The 19216-nt window shown below is 50.6% G+C and overlaps 1 protein-coding gene across 1 annotated transcript; it reads right to left on the bottom strand.

Moving 5' to 3' along the window:
• Window positions 1-196: 196 nt before the first annotated feature.
• On the bottom strand, window positions 197-9778 carry LOC137141547 (cathelicidin-2-like). The gene is made up of 4 exons (XM_067530460.1): window positions 9351-9778; window positions 5883-5993; window positions 3285-3371; window positions 197-2363 (listed from the first exon to the last, which is right to left on the bottom strand). The coding sequence occupies exons 1-4, from the start codon at window positions 9528-9530 to the stop codon at window positions 2247-2249; spliced, it is 495 nt and encodes a 164-aa protein (XP_067386561.1). The 5' UTR covers window positions 9531-9778; the 3' UTR covers window positions 197-2246.
• Between the last annotated feature and the right edge of the window lie 9438 nt (window positions 9779-19216).

The following is a 19216-nucleotide window of genomic DNA, read 5'->3' as shown; positions in this document are numbered from 1 at the left end:
CCCCGGCTGGGCTCAGAGCACAGGGAGCTGCTGCTCGGAACAGGGCAGACGCTGCAGCAAGGAAAAGGAAGCCCGTCCTCTTAGAAAGGGAAAAGACGGCGCGCGCAGGCGAGCGCAGGCGAGCGTAACCAACGGAGGGGCTGGGGAGTGCGAGTCTCCACGCCCACAGCCTAGCGCGCTGCTGCTCACGCACACGACGTGTCGAATAGCTTTATTGCAACACAAAGCTGGCCCCAACACAAACACATGCAATGCTTTTTGCTACGTATTAAATCAGACAACACACAGAGGGGGGCAAATTTTCCAAGAGCACCTAAGTAACTCAGACACCTAAGTTCTCTGTGTGTCATTGAAACGAAGTGTCGGTCTCCATGAATGAAGGGGTGACACGTGTGAATGACACCTGATTTTCTTAAAAGCAGAATCAGACAGCACACAGGCGGGGGCAGATTTTTAACAGTGCCGGAGGGGAGCCGAAATCTCACCGACTTGTAGCAAGCGTTAGATTCCTAAGTGCCTACGTTTTGCTTTTGAAAGTTTTACCCCGGCTCTTCAATGCCGGCAGTGACTACATTCTCTGGCGGGGGGACTCCTGATTTCGTGATACGATCCGGGAATGCAACTGATTCCGCCCGTGGAGGGCAGTGGGCGGTGGAGGGATGAGGCCATATTTCCAGGATTGGCGCGTGGTTCTACAGAGGACCGGGCGATAGCACAGCAGCAGGGCTTGAAATGAGCACTACACTGGGTATTTTGCTCAAAAGGAAAGTTGCCATCGGCGGGCAGTTCCCAGCCGGAGCACTGGGGGCCGCTGTTCACCATGGCTTCTTGCGGACCAGCCGCTCCACTCAGAGCAGGCGCAGGGCCTGAGAACTGAGCTGGGAACCAACTCGGCACATTTGTAGAGAGCAGTGAGTGAGGGGTGGGGGAAGATTAAGCCCTTCAACGTGATTGGAGGCCTTTTGCCCTTTATGGGATAAGCTATTGGACAGCCGGGGAAGCCCAGGCCAAAGGAGGCTCAGGGCATAGCAAGGCTGCCATGGGGCGTTACTGGCGCACCAGGAGAAACCAGCGTAGATGGTGGTTTCAGTCTCATTGCAATGAATTTCTGCTCCGCCTCTCACACAAGTATTTCTGGCTCTGTCTAGTCCTCCTCCGCCTTCCTACATGCAGCATGTCCCTTCCCTGCAGAGCCTCCAGCACTGCAAGACGCTGCCTTCCTTCTCCCCTCTGTTTATAATATAGGGGTGGTACCCCAGGAAATCCTTGACTCTGTATTGCCAGCTCCAAGCGTCCCAGAACCATAGATCAGGGTCCCAAAAACCATGAGATTAACTTAGCGAATCATGAGGTTTTAAAGCTAATATACTTGGAGTTCTTTTCTTAGCCTTGTGATTTCTGAGCCTGGGCACATCACCATTTCAAGCTTTTTCCTACCACTGCAAGCACTAGACACTTGCTTTTATATGTATTTAAAATGAAAGCCCAGATTCTCGCATCATCACATGACTCCAGGAGCTGGGTCTGTAAGAGAAGCGCCAATAAAGACCACGAGAGCTACAATGGGAGTAACCATCACCACGATCCCTATCTTGTGACCGGGGCAGAACCTTTGGGATCACGGGCACACATCACAGGTTGGGGCTAGGAAATAAATCTGCATCTCTTTCCCAGCATTCGCATGGGTCGCCCCTTGATTCCTGGGCTCACAATCCAACTAAAGCCAAGGTTTTCAAAAGGGTCTAGCCATTTGGGGGCACTCAGTTTCCCATACCTTAAACAGGCCTGGTTTGCGGAAGGCAATCAGGGAAAATCAGACCCTGGGAAAGCAGCTCAGATTTGGCACCTAAACGCCTAAATCTTTGGCAACTATCAAGCAAAAGATGCCCCGGGAGAACTGCTGTCTCTGGAAGGGAGCCTGGCCGGGAACTGGAGGGGATGGATATGATGTGTCTGAGGACTGCAAGCAAGGGGCACCTCCGCCACGCACTTCGTTCCTTCTTCTCTGCTAAGCAGCAACATCAAAGCAAAGAAAAGGCTGCGCCCATTTTGCAAGAGGTTTTTGAGGCCTGCCTCTCCATAGCCTCAAAGCAAAGCCAAAAGCCAGCCAGGAGACGAGCCGGGAAGAACATGAACTCAGCAGCTCTGGAATGGTCTCTAGGAGGAGAGAATGGCATGGCAGGAAAGCGAACAGGTTCCACTTCTAATTCGATGCCAGAGAATCTTCCCCACAGGCAGAATGTGCTTTAGTCTTCTGGTACCGTCAGGGCCGCGGTCGAGTAAGAGGCTGGGAAGTACTCTACAGTCACTTTGGGGACGGTCTGGGCCTTGGGCTTTGGTTTCTTGCTGGGTTTTTTCACCCGCTGGAATTCAAAGAGATCAGAAGGGTCAATATTTCTCCCCCGGGTCTGGTTTCTATTTCCCAGCCTTGGTCTACACTTACCTCCGCGATTCGGCGGCAGCTGACGAGAGGTACGCAAAGAACTCACGTAATTCCCGTCGACTGCTGCGCTTCTCTTCCGCGCGCCGTCTTCACGGCACTGCGCCGATGGGAACGGCGTTCCCATCGACACGGCGCTGCGCCACTTGCGGGGGTGGATTAATAACGTCGACTTCTGGATCGACTGAGCGGGTCTGCACTGACCGCTCAGTCGATCCAGATAAGTCGAGCTGACGGCGGCGACAGTGTAGACATAGCCACAGGCTTCAAGCAAACCATCCATCTACCCAGTTAGCTCATGAATGCCCCACTGCTGGAGTGAGCGGCAAAGAATTCTCCAGACCTTTGTCTAATCCTGGATTGAAATCAATTCTGTCCCTGACCTGGTACCTCCCGGGGTTGCAGCCATGCCTGTGAAGATTCTGCTCCCTCCAGCCAGGCCAAAAACAGCCATGAGCGTTAGAGGAGGATGGAGGAACGCAGGGTGACTCGCTGCTGCATTTCCCTCCCCTCTTGCAGCAGAGAAGGGACAATCCAGCCCCAAAGGGACGTGCGCTGCCCTCAGAGTTCACCAGCAACTTCCACTGGTGCCCCCGGCAGCTGCAGAGTCAGGGCAGAATGTGGGTCTTCCACCTGGGCTTGTCTGGAGAGGAGATGACTAATAGCCAGCAGAGGAAAAAACAGAACGATTCCCTCCTTGACACCCGCTGGCTCTATATCTGTCTCCTCCCAGGCACGGTCAGGGGACAACACACGCCAACGTAGCTTCATTGTCATGGGGGCAGAGCATAACGGGCTCCGTAGCCCCCATGGAGTGCTCCTACCCGGCCTGGTACCAGCTCACCTGCTGCTGGGCGCATTTCACAGATGACAAAGGTGCATCTTGTATGATGTCACGGACAGACACGTTGGCCGAACAATCGCTGGTTACCTGGGGAGAAAGCGAAGGAGAAGTACTTCAACAAGGGCTGTCTGAGGCGACCCGGTTCCAAGCCTCAGGGAAGTGTTGTTGTGCGACTGTTTTCAACTCAGAGGAGCCCCCCAGTGACAATAACATTCCTGGTGAACATACACTAAATAACGCGATCACACAGAATGCTGTAACTGAGGACAGGCTCCTGTTATGACAGAAGCCGGACAGACACATAGCTACGGACAGCTCCTGCCCCCAAGAGCGGGACTCACAATCGACGTAAAGAATTACGTCTGAATTAGAAAAAGTGGCTGTTAAACATTAAGCTTGCCTGCAGAGCTGTGCAGATAACCGGGTTTCAGCTCAGTGGCCCAACTGAAGTTTTCTCCTAAGTTGTCCCAAAGCAAAAGGTTTACAAAAAATGTTTGGTGAAATAAAAGAGTCAGAAAAATTTCGCTTCAGGTCAAATGAAAAGTTTTGTTTGGAGGTTTTTAACCTTGCGTAACAAAACTAAAGTACAATTCAAAACACAAGGTCCTTTAGCATCAAAACGCGTTGACTTTTGGGGAAGTTTTTCGCGAAATTGACACAAATCCACAAAGTGTTTCAATTGACCCAAGTTTGTGTGAATAAAGTTCCTTCTGCAAAACTGCATCCAACTCTGCTCTTCTCAACCCTGGCAGGGCTACCACCCCGCTATTCCACTGAACAGCTGCGAGCTACACGTTCCATTATCTCGCGCTCTTCCCCGGGATCCAGAGCGACCCCGTCTGCCTCAGCTGACGCAGCCATTTCACTGAGAGAACACTTGGGAATTCAGCTCCCGTTTGAAGCTGATTTGCCACGGTTGCTCTGCGGTTGGTTTTATTTATCTGAGGAACTTAAACTATCTGACGAGGTCAGGGAAAAATGCTGTTTCCTCGTTTATTAAAATAGGAGCAATGTTTTCTGGAATACGATTTTCTTCCCTGAATTGTTCATTTACTTTGCAACAACCTCTAAGAGGATTCAAATCATTTTACTCCTTGCAGTAACCGTAGTAACCAGAATCTCTCAGGGCTTGGGACAATTTGATTTGCAAAGCAGAGTCTTCTTGGAGCCACTAGAGGGGCCGAAACATTTAGCATAAACACACCACGAGCTTTAACTTCCAGGACGGGTGGAATTCTCTGACCATGCCACAGCCCTCGGTGGGGGCTGTTCTGAGTCCAGCTGGAGCACGCAGGGGTAGTCAACTTTTTTTTTTGTCAAGGTCCCAATTTCTTGGTCGAGATAGAGTCAAAGGCCGGACTCCAGAGGAAATAATAAAACAGTTCTAAAGACAATATTAAGTACATAAAAAGATTTCGGGGTCTGTTCAAAAGTGTCTGACAGCCTGGATTTCGCCTGCAGTCTACCCCCGACCCGGCTCCATTTCCCCTGCTATCCTTTCTCTGTCTTACCCCCTTCGGGGGCAGAGACTAGTGTACTTTGTTTATGTGCAGCGCCTAGCACACTGGGGCCCTGCTCTTGGCTGGGGCGTCTAGACAACATCCCAGTACACATAAACTCTCCAGCCCGACATTCACTTGCTTAGTAAAATAACGGGAGGACTAGAAAGCCTGGGGAGGAGAACATCTCGTGCGGTGAAAATGAGAGCGTGGGCATGGAGGGCTAATTGCAGATGTGTTCCCATGCCACATTGAACCCTGCAGTCTAAGCCCTGGTTCCCCCATCTTGCGGCAGTACCAGCCTGCCCATGCGTCCTCCCTGGGGGTAGGTAAGGGCTGTTTTTCAAGTTTTGAAGAGAGCATGTGGCCATTCAGGATGCTGCGCAGGGGTGTTTTATGTGCAACAACTGCACCCACTGGCATGCAGCCGTCACCACTGCGCTGGCTGGGAGAGGAACAGCAGTACAGCCTCACGCCATGGGTTCAGGATGTGGCGTGATGGTGAGGTCTGATCTGCGACCAGAGCCCCTGAAACGTGGGCAGGTTTAGTTTGCAGGGGGCTGTGCCCAGAATTTCACCCTGAAGCTCTGATTTGATCAAATGCTGATGATCGGGAACTTCTGTCCTCCCAGCCCCATAACAAAAAACTGAGGGGATATTCAATGACATTTCAAAGGCAGCACAAGGAAATGTTTCCCCCCCACACATGCAACGGCCTGTGGAACTCACTGCCACAAGATATCCCTGTGGCCAAGCGCTTGGCAGAATTCAAAAAGGGATCAGACATTTATATGGGTGATGAGGATAACCAGAGTTCTAGTAAGTATTAAAAACAAACTAGAGCTTTGGAAGGGATGTGAACCCTCATGCATCAGGGCGCACGCCAATCTCTGCTGGAGGTCAGGAGGAAACTTCCACTGGGGGCAGGCTATCTCCCAACTTCTCCCTAGGGTGCTTTGGGCTCCTTCCTCTAAATCAGCTAGCACTGGCCGCTGCTGGAGACAGGACTAGATGGACCAGTAGTCTGAGCCAGGCGGGTAGCAGCTACGCGCTAGTAGTGCAGTGCTCGCAGCGAGAAAGAGAAGAGTCGCGCCCGTACCCCGTTCGGCCGATATCTGCAGTCCTCGAGGCGGTAGCTGGCCACGCTTTTCCGGCAGGTCGTCTCTTTGACGGTGAAGGTGATGTTGAAGCACGTGCCCCGATCGAATTCCTACAGGCACAAGGACAAATCTTTCAGTGGCATCACACAGCAATGCCTAGCGGGCGAGCAGCTCCTGTGTGCAGTCAAGCTTCTGTTACGCGCTGAGCTCTGGGAGCATTTAGAATGGTGCACGCTCAGACGCTCCTAACACGATGGCCCTCGGCCGACATGCACCACCCTCGCCCAGGGCCCCCGCGTGGAGCGTGGCAAAGGGTACGCTTTCCCGAGGCCCGGAGGGGGCCCGGCCCTGGCTGCAACCCTCATGGGTATGTGTGTGGGAGGTGACCCGGGTTACAAGTTTGTACTGGGTCCGAAAAAATTATGCTTGGGCCCAGCTCCCGCCCGCACCTTGTTCACCAGCCATCCCTGCCTGAATCCTGGCTCCCCCGGCACCTTCGGGTGTCCTGGGGTGTGCGCGCCAGGGCACGGGTCAGGCCAGGACACCGCAGAGCGACAGACTGGTGGCAGAAACCAGGGAGCAGCAGCAAGACATTCACAGCAGGTGAAATTCCCCCTTGAGCTGCGAGCCCACACTGGCGTATGTGCCACTTGGGTCCTGCCTAAATCCTATTTTGAGGATTTAAATGGTACACAGGGCCTCTGCCCAGGGTGAATTTCAGCCATCATCAGGCGGGGCAGACGCAGGCAGCTGGCACTTTGCGGAGGAGGAGGTGGATATGGAGAGATGGGGAAAGAAACAGATGGCACCTGGCTCATTCTGCTTCAGCTAGGACCCTGCCCAAAGTGGGACTGGCCCCCTTTGGGCATGTAAATGCTCCCATTCTCCAGTGGCTGGGGGTTGATTTATTTGGGGTTTCCTCCAGTAAAATAACCCGTCGTCGAACAGCATCGTTCAAGGAGAGATGTAACGGAGACTGAACTGCTGAAGGAAGCTGTCCTGCACACGTTATAATGTCTCCTCTCATTCACAGCTCTGCCGTTCCCTAGCACAAAGGGACAGTGTCAGCCAGGCTGGACTAGGCCAAAAGCAAACGCGTGCAAAATGTAAGCAAGCTTTTGGAACGTCCCAGCAGCTGTATTTAGGCTGGCAGCGTGGCCTAGTAGGTAGAGCAAGGGACTGGCAGTCAGGCCGCCTGCGTTCCAGCCACACCCCGTCACTCATTCTGTGATGGAGACCATGGGATTGGCCCTGGGGTCACTGAGGGCCGATGGTGACTTGCATTATCTTTGTTACAGGTCACCTAGGAGAAGGAAGAGTCTCCAGCTTGATTCTCAGAACTCAGGCAGAGGGGCAGGGCCGGGGGGATGGAAAACTCCATTGCTGGTAAGGAGAGCGCTGCAAGGAGCCCAATGAGGGGGTGTTGGAATCAGAGCAATAGAGAGAACCTGGAGGCCAAATTATGTTTTCTCTCAGTTCGTTGGGATACAGCAGAAATCGATGAAGTGGAGAATAATCCCAGGTAAATCAGAGTTCGTTATTTTAGCAGAAACTACTACTTACGCTTACACTGTGAATTAGTGTTATCCGCTGTGTATGAATTTATCTTAACTAAACTCACTTGATGGGTAATTTACATTCATGAAATAACAGAATTCTGAACTGGAAAATACAATGCACGAAAACACAAAGCCACCGTTACACATTCCCTTCCCAGTGTCTCGGTTTTCAGACTCCGGGAGCCCAGCCTTTGGAGGAAAAGTGGTTAGGATGTTTAGTTATGTCTTGAGTCACCCGCTGGGGCGATCTGGATTTACAGGGTTGAGTCCCAGTTTAAATAAAGCTGTATTTCTTGATGCAACGGGGCAGCTTCTGAACTGAGTATTTCCCGCCCCTCCTTTCTGGTTTAGGGTCCCTTTGCTCTGACTATTTCTCTCTCTCTCTCACTTCCCCTTGTGCTCCTTGATACGCTCGCTGGGAGTCTGGCTTTACAGTCGTTTTCTTCCTTTTGCTCCAGCTCCGGTCCTCCTTATTCCCCACGTCTGTTGCGCTGTAATCACCGGTTCCCCTTTTACTGCAGCTCGTCGCCCGCACATTCCAGTCGTGCTTTACTTTCCCTGCAGGCGTCTAGCAAGGCTTTTCTAAGGATTTCTTGGATTGCTCAGAGACTCTTTAGTTATTTCACCACTTGTTTAATGGCATCATCCTTCCTTTCACTCTCCCTCTTTACCCCTTGTATCACTGTCTTCCCGCTACCCAGGAACGGTCCCTTTCCTGGCTTTCCCAACGCTTCCTACTGGCTGGCTGTCCTGTCCCTTTCAGCTCTGCTCCTTCCTGCCCCTTTAAGGATGCAACTCAGCCACTGGGGCCCTTGCCATGGCTCCCCACATACTGCATCCCTTCTCTTCTGGCCTCACTCCCGCCCACTGCCTGGCAGCCCCGCTCCAAACTCCACCAGCCATTTCCCACTCTGTGTGGTGTGCTCACAACAGCGTGTGTGTGTGCGTGCGTGCGTGCGTGCGTGCGTGCGTGAGTGAGTGAGAGAGAGAATGCTGCCTGCTCTCCCCTGCTGTTTTTTCTTCCTTGCCCCCCCCCCCAAAAAAAAAAAAAAAAAAGACATCTCGGGGTCAAGCTCACCCCTTCAACTGCCCCAGAATCCTTGGCGTTCCCCAGGACCCTTGGCCCCAGAGCAGCTGTTTTGGGGTCCCCATTAAGAGACAATCCATTCTGAACCCCTGGAGGCTGCTTGTCAGCAGCCATCTTGCACTGTGCCCATTGCTTTTCCGGCCCAACAGCCTCCAGCAGACGTGGGGGCGTACGGCCCACGTGCTCTGCAGTCAAGGAGAAAACGAACCCCGAGCGCTGCAGAGCCGTTTGCTCACCCCCTCTTCCGAGCAGAGCCACACCGAACTTCTTTGTCCAGTGCTTTCCAAGCCCCTGGCTGGAGGAGAAGGGCAGACTGTTTGCTAAAAGAGGAGGGGTTACTAACGGGTCTTGTCTCCATGGGAAAGTTGCACCAGTTTAAAAACAAATTTTTACCACCCATTTAGTTTAACTGGTGCAAATCCATGTGGACACACTTCAATTTCAAGAGGGTTTATTTCCATTTAAATTAAATCCGCTGCCTGTCCACTTAAACTAAACTGAAACAAGCGCCCCACACGCACTTGTTAAACTCCATGGGTTTAAATTCACATCTCACGTTAAACCAGTTCAACTTCCATGTGGACAAGCCTTGTCCGGGGGGGAGAATTCAGCAGGAAATCTGGCTTTAGATAGACTTGGTTTTATAGGCTTTCCTATCAAGTGCTCCGCACTGAACCGTCAGCACTTACAATCCTGCCTCATTTCTGGCCCTGGAGTTCTTCCTGCTATTATAAATAAACTTTAAAAGCCCCCCGCCCGCCTGCCCACGGCTCCGGACTAAAGTCGATGGAGAGGAGAATGCAAAGCCACTGTGTTCTTACCGTTTTCTGGAAGCTTTTGAGCTTCAGCAGCCGGAACACTGCCTGCATTCCACTTTCCTGATTATATGTCTCGATCGCAGAGCGAACCACATCTCGGGGAGACAGCTGAGCCTGCAACAGGGGACTGGCAGCAAGAGACACCCCGAGAGACACCAGCAGTGCCACCAGGAAGAGCACCATTGCTGCGGCTGGGTCACAGATTCGGGCGGACTAGGCCGACGCAGCGATTTATTGCCAGCGTTAAAGACAACCGGGCGAACGGAGCGGAGGCACTGAACTCACTGCGTCAACTTGGCAAGAGGCAGCCAAAGCCCAGCGTTAGCGGGGCTGTCCGGGCCAGGTTTCAGGCTGGCGCAACGTATTTAAACAGGGTTGGGATGGATTTCCCGGAACTCGAGCGCTAGATGGCGATTTCTCAGGATCTGAGCCCAGGAGCACTGAAATGGGCGTATTTATGCAACTGGAAATAATTCTGGCCTCGGCTAAAATACGCTAGCGGCCAAACTCTGCTAGGTTTGTTGACATGCAGCAAAGTTTGTGGAGCTCGTCCCCCCCCCGCCCACAAGAGAGAACATTCCCAGCTGGCCCAAAGCAAAGGGCAAGTCTGACTGCACTGCACTGCCAGAGAGAATAACCAGGCTTTCTTCAGATGAATACTTTCTGCCGGGAGAGCTGAGCAGGGGGGAGGCTACAGTGCACGGCTGGAGCATTGGCTCTGTCGGCACAAGAGCCAGATACATAAAGCTGCGCTGAGCGATTGCCAGGAATGCCTTGCAATCATGGGAGAGAAAAAAGTTTTTAAGGAGGTTTAGAGAAGCAGCATTTGGCATTTTAAGACCTGGCTCGAGAAAGCCCTGGCTGGGATGATTTAGTTGGGGTTGGTCCTGCCGTGAGCAGGGGGGGTGGACTAGATACCTCCTGAGGTCCCTGCCAACCCTCACCTTCTAGGATTCTACCCCTCTGCTGGAGTCAAAACAACTTTCACTCGCTAATGAGGAGGTAGGGTGGGTTAGTGGACGGAGCACAGGGCCGGGGGCCTGGCGTTCTGCCACTCGATTGCTGTGGAGCCAGCAGTAGGTCCCGCAAGTTCACTGCGCCGGTTTCCCTGTCTTTAAAGACAGAGACCATGCTCACCGGGGGGCTGCGGGTGGGTTCGTTCGTTAATGATTGCACTGGACACGGAGATGGAAGTGCTACAAGGACCTGTGCCAAAGTAAATTAGCTTCTGTCATCTCTGGCTCAGGCTCTCAAAGGGCTGAGAGGGGCTAGATGTTAGAGGACTCCAGCATCCACAGCGCAGGGTAAAGCCAGGAGGACTCCACAATGCTGGAGGACCAGGCCGGCCGCCCACCGAGGCCGTCACCACTGCTCGTAATTTTTTTTTTTGACCTTGCACCTAAAAGGGGCAAAGACTAAACACGGCATCCAAAGGGAGGGCCAATCCCGACCCCGGCACAAACCATCTTACCAGCGTCATGTCTGCAATGAAACCAGGCTCGGTGCACCAGAGCCGCCCGTTCCCGAGGGGACGGCCGCACAATCTGGGCATTCGAAACACAGGATCGTAGCTGTGTAGGGCTGGATGGGGTCTCGGTAGGTTCATCTAGTCCAGTCCCCTGCGCTGGAGGCAGGACCAAGGAATAACTAGACCATTCCTGGCGGGTGCTTGTCTAACCTGCTCTTCAAAAACCTCCGGTGACCATCACCTGCGTCGAAATTACCAAGATCCACCGAGCGAGTCTGCCCCCCACCCAGCAGAATCCCACAAGCTCCTCTCTGGAAGGATCCCTGATTTCCTGCAGCTGCCCATCACCTGCCCCAGAGGCTCAGCACCGCCACCTTGTCTGGCAGCCCGGCGTTAAAGCGGCTCCGGAAGGAGGGAGTGAGCAGCGGATACCGACGAGGAGGTACATCAGTGGTTCCCAACCCGCGGGGTCTTTCAGAACGGCCCGCAGCTCCCCTCCCGCTGGCTGCAGAACCAGGCTCAGGCCGCTGCCTACGTACCCACACGGGGGACGTTGCTGGTGCAAGCTCCTTGCTGCAGTCAAGGGGATGGGAGATCGCGGTCCCCTCCCCGGCTCCAGCAGAAGCAAAGCGCTCTGCCTGGGTCCCTGGGTGCTGGGTCCCTGCTGTAGTCAGAGAGAGGGGAGACCCTCCTCGCCAAACTCCTTCCCCCAGGCTGCAGTGGGGGTGCAGGGGGGCTGCTGGTGGAGACTGGGGGCCCGCCAGGGTTGGAAAATTCATATTTGTGGCCCTCGAGCCAAAAGGCCTGGGAACCGCTGCGGTACCTGGTTTATTTAGTGACGTCAGACTCTTCATCCCGGCCCTACTCCCACCGGCTACTTGGCTGTCACACACCCCAGCGCCCTCCTAAATGCTTCAACGCTTGACCTGCCAGCTGCAGAAGGCTGGAGGGCCGGGTTTATTTCAGATACAGAAGGCGTTTCGCAAGAGCAACCAGCTTCTCCTCCTCAGCGTGCAACGGCCAAGGAAACGTTCGTGCGCAGGGGTGTGTTATTGGGGACACGGAGCTCCACCTTTTCACCGGGGGGGGGGGGGGGGGGGGGGGACGGGATGACGACGACAAATGACATGAAGCAGCTACGGTGCCTCTTTGGACACATGGAAACCGTGTGCCCCAGGAGAGGGGGGCAGACAGCTCCAGGGAGCGGAGCACACGGCATTTTCAAGTCAGCCTCGTTCCGGGCACCAAACCCGCTGGCCGACTTTGCCATATTTAAAGACCCTCCCTTAACGGTTGAAGCCCAGATGAGGCCAGCTCTTGTGCCGCCCTCAGATTGAGCCTCCCCTACACGGAGGTCAGGTTTAATATATTCCTCACTTCAGGATAGACTCAGCTGTAGTATGTTTCAGGACTAAGACGACACTTGCAATTTAGATGTACAGAACTGTCATGTACAGCATATCACAAAGGTTGGACAGACAAATCTATGTATTTCTATCGTTTTTTAATATAAAAAGGGTTAAGTTACCATAAAAGTGCCATTTTTCACATACAGACAAGGGAGAACAGGATTAGCCAGGCAGGATGGGAACTGGATCTTTGTGCACCGAAAAACACAGTCAAAGCAATTCACATTTCTATCACGATGCCAATAAATAGGAGCTGAGGAACAGGGGCAGAGACGGGGTACTTGGTTTAAAAAAGCAAATTTAAAAATTATGAAGCATTTTGGTTTTCTTGAATTTACAGTCGTGATTAGAGTACAATGCATTGAAACAAAAGGGATGGACGGGGTTAAAATGGCACCATTCCAACTCAGTTTACGTCCCATTTTTCAGAATCAACCATTTTTAAGTTCTCCCCATCACAGAGGGATTTTCCTCTGGTCTTGAAGAATCCAGCTATATAGGCCTGTTGGAAAATCATGTTATAAACATGAGCTCAGGACTCGCCTGCATAGATGGCTGAAGCAGAGTTTGGTGCTATCTTACCAAATGGCATTACAGTCAACAGGACATTAGACTGGCAGTCAGAAGACCTAGGCACTATCTATGGGTCTGCTACTGACAGTACGGCCGCGGGAAAGTCACTCCAACTGTAAGGTCTTTGGGACAGAGGCCCTACTCTGTGCAGCGCCTAGCACGAAAAGGTCAAACGACTGAGGCTGCAAGGCACCACTGTAATAAGCATGATTAATGATAACAAACCTCTGTTTCCCCCGGAGATGAAAAGTGAATTCTTCAAGATCAGGGCTGTCGCCATTCGGTAACGTGCTTTACGTATGTTTTGGTCCAGTCAGCACAGAGAAGAACGAAGTGATGTCATACTGCGGTCAGGCGGCATAACACCCGACCCTGTTCAACTGCACATGCAGACCGGCTAGCTTCAGAACTCCTTGTGTAGAAGAGAGGTGGGCTGACATACACAGCTGCCGACCTGTTCTCAAGAGCTTGCAAATCAGCAAGGTGTTAACAGCCACCTTAACGCAATTCACAGACAGAAGCTTGGACTGACTATTCTTTCCCTCTCCCAGCACGGAGAGGGGTCACCAGCACCTGCATAGTAAGATGTCCGTTAGCCGGTATCCCTGAAGCTCTCTGGGGCCTCCTGTACACAGAATTTCCTATCCCACCACAGCCAGTGATAGCGTGAGCACTGGCACAGACAGGACATTCATTTTTAACACTGGATTGTCCAGACCTGCTCTGAGCAGTGTTTAATCGACATTGTACAGATGTTGGCAGCTGCTCTGCACTACCACGTCTCACCACTGCTAACACTGTGTGGGGTCTTCAGAAACAGCTCAGTGTAGACACAGCCTCGACAAATGGTGGAAGTCCAGAAAGCCATTACCCATGACCGGGACCATATCAGAAGATTTATATTCCCTCGACAGTTGGGTCCCACAGCAAGAGGCTAAGAAAACCATAGGCTTGCCATCCAAAGCATATGTAAGACTGTAATTTCCCCCATTTCATAAGGCTCGCTAATATCCATCTGTAAAACTGGTATGGATCTTTGCCATAGCGTTTGGGAGCATCAAGATGATGCAGACAATCGTCCTATGGAGGAACGTGCCAATCCAATTTAACGAGAACGAAATTATTCCAAAAACTGTATTTGTGTTGTCAGATACAGTCAAAGCAGCTGCTCTAGAAAACCACCATCGTTCATATACACACCTCAGAGAGGGGCAATTGATGGGGGAGGCTAGGAGGTGGTGACATCTGAGCTGCAAAGCACAGCAGAGGTTGGCTGATTTGACACCACTCTATGACATGCTAGTGAACTCTAGGGAGAGAAGGCTCAAATTTTACCTCTATCATGCTCAACAGTTTCATTTTAAAGAAAACAGCAATGTTTCTCATCACCACATCCCGTGAAAAAATAGGTGGCAGCTCTTTTTGTTGCTCGAGCAAACAACTGCTCACTATTCTCTCCCATACTCAGAAGCCATGTTCTTTAAGAGCTGGTTTTTGTTTGCCCCTCGCCTTTTTTCCTCCTAGGCACAGGTAGTCCAACACCTCCGAGGGGAAGATGCACTGCAGAATACAGATCTTTGATTGCAAGGAAAGTGGCTGCAAAAATAGGTCACCCATTGCCGACAGGACACTTGCTGCCCAGTGACCACTCAAAAACCCCTTATTTTAATAAACACTGTTGTGACTTCTGTAGCAATGAACTGTGCCATCTCAGGTCTCCTGAAAACTTATTTAGAGACATCAACTTTCATGTCCCTGCACAGGAGAACGGAGAAAAGGATTGTATCCCATGCAGTGATACGAGAAGGAAATCATGTTCTGCCATAATCATATGGCCCCTACTTGGGTCAGAAAGGATGAGCTCCGACAGCGTGTTTGCAGTCCAATCCCCTCCATGTAGGGCATCTGCCTAATGAAGACTTCTAGGAGCGGTGAAATCTGTGGCTGAAGAGGGTCTCTGAATTTTTCACGTCTCAAATGTAAACATGGGACTGGCATCTATATATCCTGCCAGACACTGACTTCAGGTGGGGAAAGGAGGTCCTCCTTGAGGATTAGGGGAAGACAGAGGGACCGTGCAAGCCTCTTCAAAATGCCAAACTGCTAGTTCCAAAATCCAAAATCCCTGGGTCTCTCTCTAGGCCATCTCAGCAAGCGGTGGCTTCTCCAGGACATGGCATGACGGGAAGAGCAGCACATAGGAGTGGAATCCGAGGGGCACCCATCTGAGAAGCGGGCAGCTGTGATAGAACCCCTGGCACCATGTTGATAGATCATTTTCCATAGGCTGGCACATTTCCTAGAGTCACAATTGCAAGCGTTCAGTCTTGCAGCATGGCTCTTTTGGGTCTCCCGTAAGATTCTACAGTCAATCCCATTGCCTGAAGCCCAGCTGTTGTTGGGATTCTCAGGTTTTGGCAGGATTTTGGACAGAATGATGAACACGGGCTACCTACGTGTTAGGACTTGCGAGCTCAGAGTTGTGCATTTCCCGTGCAGCAGGTGGTGCTATCCCAAACAACAGTCCAGAGGGATAGCAACTCCTACCACAGCTTTTGGGACTACTGAGACCGTCAACTGGAGAAGGCCAAGAAACAAATGTGAATTCAAGTCTTGGCCAGAAGAGGAAGAGCTGATTTGCAAAGATTTCATTTTAAAGATGTATTATTGTAATTTAATTCTGCTGTAGATTTGGGATCCTAAAACAGGCTTTTTCCTCTTCCCCATCACCTGTAAAAGTGACCCGAAAAAGAAGCAGTATGATCTAGTGGCTAGGGCACTGTGCTGGGAGTCAGCAGACCTGGATTCTATCCCTGGCTCTGACACTGACTTGCTGTGTGACCTTGTGGACACTGTGCCGCAGTTAATCCTCTCATCATTTAGATCATAAACTCTCTGAGGCAGGGACTATCTTTCACCAGGCACCTGTACAGCACCTAGCACAGGGGGCTCCGATCCTGTTTGTTAACCATAACACAAATTGCAAAGAGTGGATTAGCACACAGGTTACAGGATATTAAAACAGCTTGCTCTGCTGGGTGCAAGCTGAGTAACCTGGGGTGCAAGAGGTGGGAATGCAGGCAGGCAGAGACCTGCTAGCAACACCGCCCACCTCATCCTCCAAACTGCTCTCTCACTACTGCTTGTTGGTTCAGCTAGCCAAGAGGAAGTGGACTTGAATTTGAGTCCCTACCTGTCCATAAGTCACAGCTGTAGTGGATGAGGATTCCTGCACCCCTATGACATTTAAGACCTTACTAAAAGTGTGTTTGGAACACTTCAAGAATATTCAGTTCTCTTCTGGTCTAGCCCTTGGAACTGCTTTGAACAGGGCTAGGAATCTTGCTTTCTGCAAACAGATCTAACGGGCACAAGACTGACTTGGAAAATGCCCAAAGCTTCCATAATTAGCAAACAGGCTGCTGGAGTAACCGACATGACCCGCAGGCTGACCGTTTATGGGCAGGAAACGACATTTGTTCGGGCAGTTCCCAGTCAGCTACAACCTTGTAGCTCATCATCAGCATTCTAACCTCCCTGCCAAGTGAGCCCATAGAATGGCCATTCCTGGAGGCATTCCCGGCCAGGCTAATGGAGATGGTCCTAGGATGCCATGAGAACTATCCTACAGCAGTGCGAGGAGATTAGCCAAACACAAGGAGTCTAATTCCATTCTTGACTCTCTTGTTCAGTACACCTCATTCATTACGGACAAGGCACAGTCATTTACTCATCATGGTACAAGCAGCTCTACCCCAAGTTCTAGGTCCAGTGGAATGCTAGAACTGCACCTACCAGTCATTCGACTGATATGGAGGCAGTAAAGTTCATCCTTACTGAAGGAAGTTGAGTCACAAGGGTAAATGCGATTTTGAAAAAGTTCTACTCATCCAGTAACTTTTGATGGACCAGCAGGATATTTACACACTTGGTGATGCAAACATATCTTGCTGAAAGGAAAAATTTGGGTTAATGGATCAATATATGAGCAGGGGACAAACTATCCTCTCTCCTAGGAGAGCAACACCATGATTATCACCATGTTTGCTATACGGAGATGGACACTAAATGACTTCACAGCTGCTGAGCTTGGCTGTATCCATATGATGCCCCCGCTAAGACAGACACTGAAACGCTGTTGTTAAAAGGCAGGTCAAGGAGCCCCTAAAGAAGTATATTCAGTCAGACCCCGGCAAGGGAAGCTTGGCAGAGAGTGGAAAACACAAGTTGGGAAGATGAGTAGGACAGAATGAAATCGCTAATTCCTTCCTTACCACACACTTTACTTTCAAGATCAAATAAACTTAAAATTCCCCCTCCACCAAGATACACAGTTTAAAATTCTTGCAGCTAACGGCAAACTACCATTTTATTTTTCTGCCACCTTTCAGTTCATGGTCCAAAAACAACCGTAGTCTTGGTGCCATTGTTTAAAAATGTCTTAGCAGCACGGAAAGGCCAAATGAATTTTCATCCTCAAGCATGATCCATTGGTAGGTAAATGTATACAGACAGGAAATAGATATATATACCTAGACAAACCACCCACATTTATAACCAGACATGCTCATATTATACATCTACAATATAAATGGTACCGGAATATATAGACATCCATCTACACACCCAAAGTAAAAAAACCTAAGCAGCATTGAGGTTTTTGATATGAACAAAAAAAGCCTAGAAATTCAGACTCAGGACCCCATTTGAAGAGGTGTAGAGCACTCTCAGTTCCCTTTCAATAGGACAGAAATTCACATAGGGTGATCCAGGTCTCACAGGAACTAGTCCTTGCAGAGGAACTTTCAAACTCAAAAAACTATACACGAATAGAAATGGACTTATCATTTCCCTGTGTCCCTTTGCTACGATGGAAGAAATTAGTGTTTGAATAAAGGGTCCTTCCCTTCCCAGCCCAGTGCTCTTCCCATCTGAGCCTGCAACGACATCAGAAGCCTGCGTTGGTGTCCTCACAGACTGCCACCGTGGAAGCTATGGCAGATGGTTTCATCACTAAAGGATCATACAGGAGGAAGTGGGCGGAGAAGGGAGCCCTAGATTAGTGACAATCATATTCATGCAAGTGAAATACGGAGAGCTAATAAATACATTTCGCATCATTTTAATATGGTCTGTGAGTACAAAGGTCTCTCCTAGGCCACACTGTCCTTCCATCATCCTGTTGTTCCTGGATACTGTATAGCACATCGGCTGTACGTATCATGTGTTGCTCTAACGATGCAAGGTAACGCAGAGCCCTGGCTTCACGCTTGCACTGATAGATAGACTGAGGTGGCCAAAAACCTACTTTGATTTTGAAAACTTTGTTGCTTCTTAATTTAGCACAAAAGAGGGTTTCAAAGAATCTTTTCCTGCCCAGAAGTGAGAATTCCCACCATCTGTCCGGTGGAGAACCACAGAAATCAATCACACTGTGACTCTCCCAAGGAATGTTCTTGGAGGGCTAGAGTACACAACCACCCTCTGAGTGTTGGCCACTCACATTTACAATCATTGCAGGACGATGTACTTCAAAACTGTGGCAATGTTTTGTAACCTTGAGGCCAAAAAAATCAAAATAAATCAAAATAAAGAATCATTGTAAAGCCGCGTCTCGGTGCCTGAAGAAGTACGAGGCAGTGACGTAGGAGACACCGACTTGGATTTGGAGGCAGTCATCCACTCACCAGGTCTATAAAGGATAACAGGCATCGTAAAGGTATCTGACAAGTCTCCAGGGCAAAGAATCAGGCCCAGGGATCCCAAAACACCTCTTTGTCAGCTGCAGTAGGAATACAAGGATCCATGTGTCCTTCCATTTGCAATCGTTACTGACGATGAGATGGGGATTTTAAAAAGGGAAAGTACCAAGGAAGAAAGGGTAAAGAACGCCTGGTCTTCTGCCAGTATAGGCTGCATGACAGGAAAACACCATTGGAGGGGGAGGACGGGACACATGGGCACAGACTGCCGATTGCGTGGTCTCTACTAGCCTTTCGCATTCACCTCTCATGGATGTGAAGGGTGTTGATAATTTCACACGTTTGCAACTATCATTATTTGGCTGTAAAAAGATTTCTGCATGGCTGGGGGCTGACAGTGGGCCTGCTTGATGCTCTGTTAAGATCTTTTCCAGTGTAGTGAAACAGAAAAAGCTAGACATTGATTTAATAAAATCTTCCGCTGTGCTAAAAAGTCTGTGCATGTGTGATTTTCCTTTAGCCCAAGCTATGTCCCTTGCACAAACCCTTATCGTCTATCCCTATGCATTATTTCTCTGTGAAGGCCCAGGCTGTATTTGAGCTTTCTGAAGTGAACAACTGCTGTCAGACAGACAAACAACTGACATAAGAGCTCGCAGCACAGCGGGCACAGTGCATATTTCAAAACCCACACGTTTTTGTGAAATCAAGATCATC

This window comes from Emydura macquarii, unplaced genomic scaffold (genome assembly GCF_026122565.2).
Source record: "Emydura macquarii macquarii isolate MOO-44397 ecotype Brisbane River unplaced genomic scaffold, CSIRO-AGI_Emac_v2 contig_3080, whole genome shotgun sequence".
NCBI classification, from domain to species: domain Eukaryota; kingdom Metazoa; phylum Chordata; order Testudines; family Chelidae; genus Emydura; species Emydura macquarii.
This window is presented reverse-complemented; position numbering and strand designations above follow the sequence as displayed.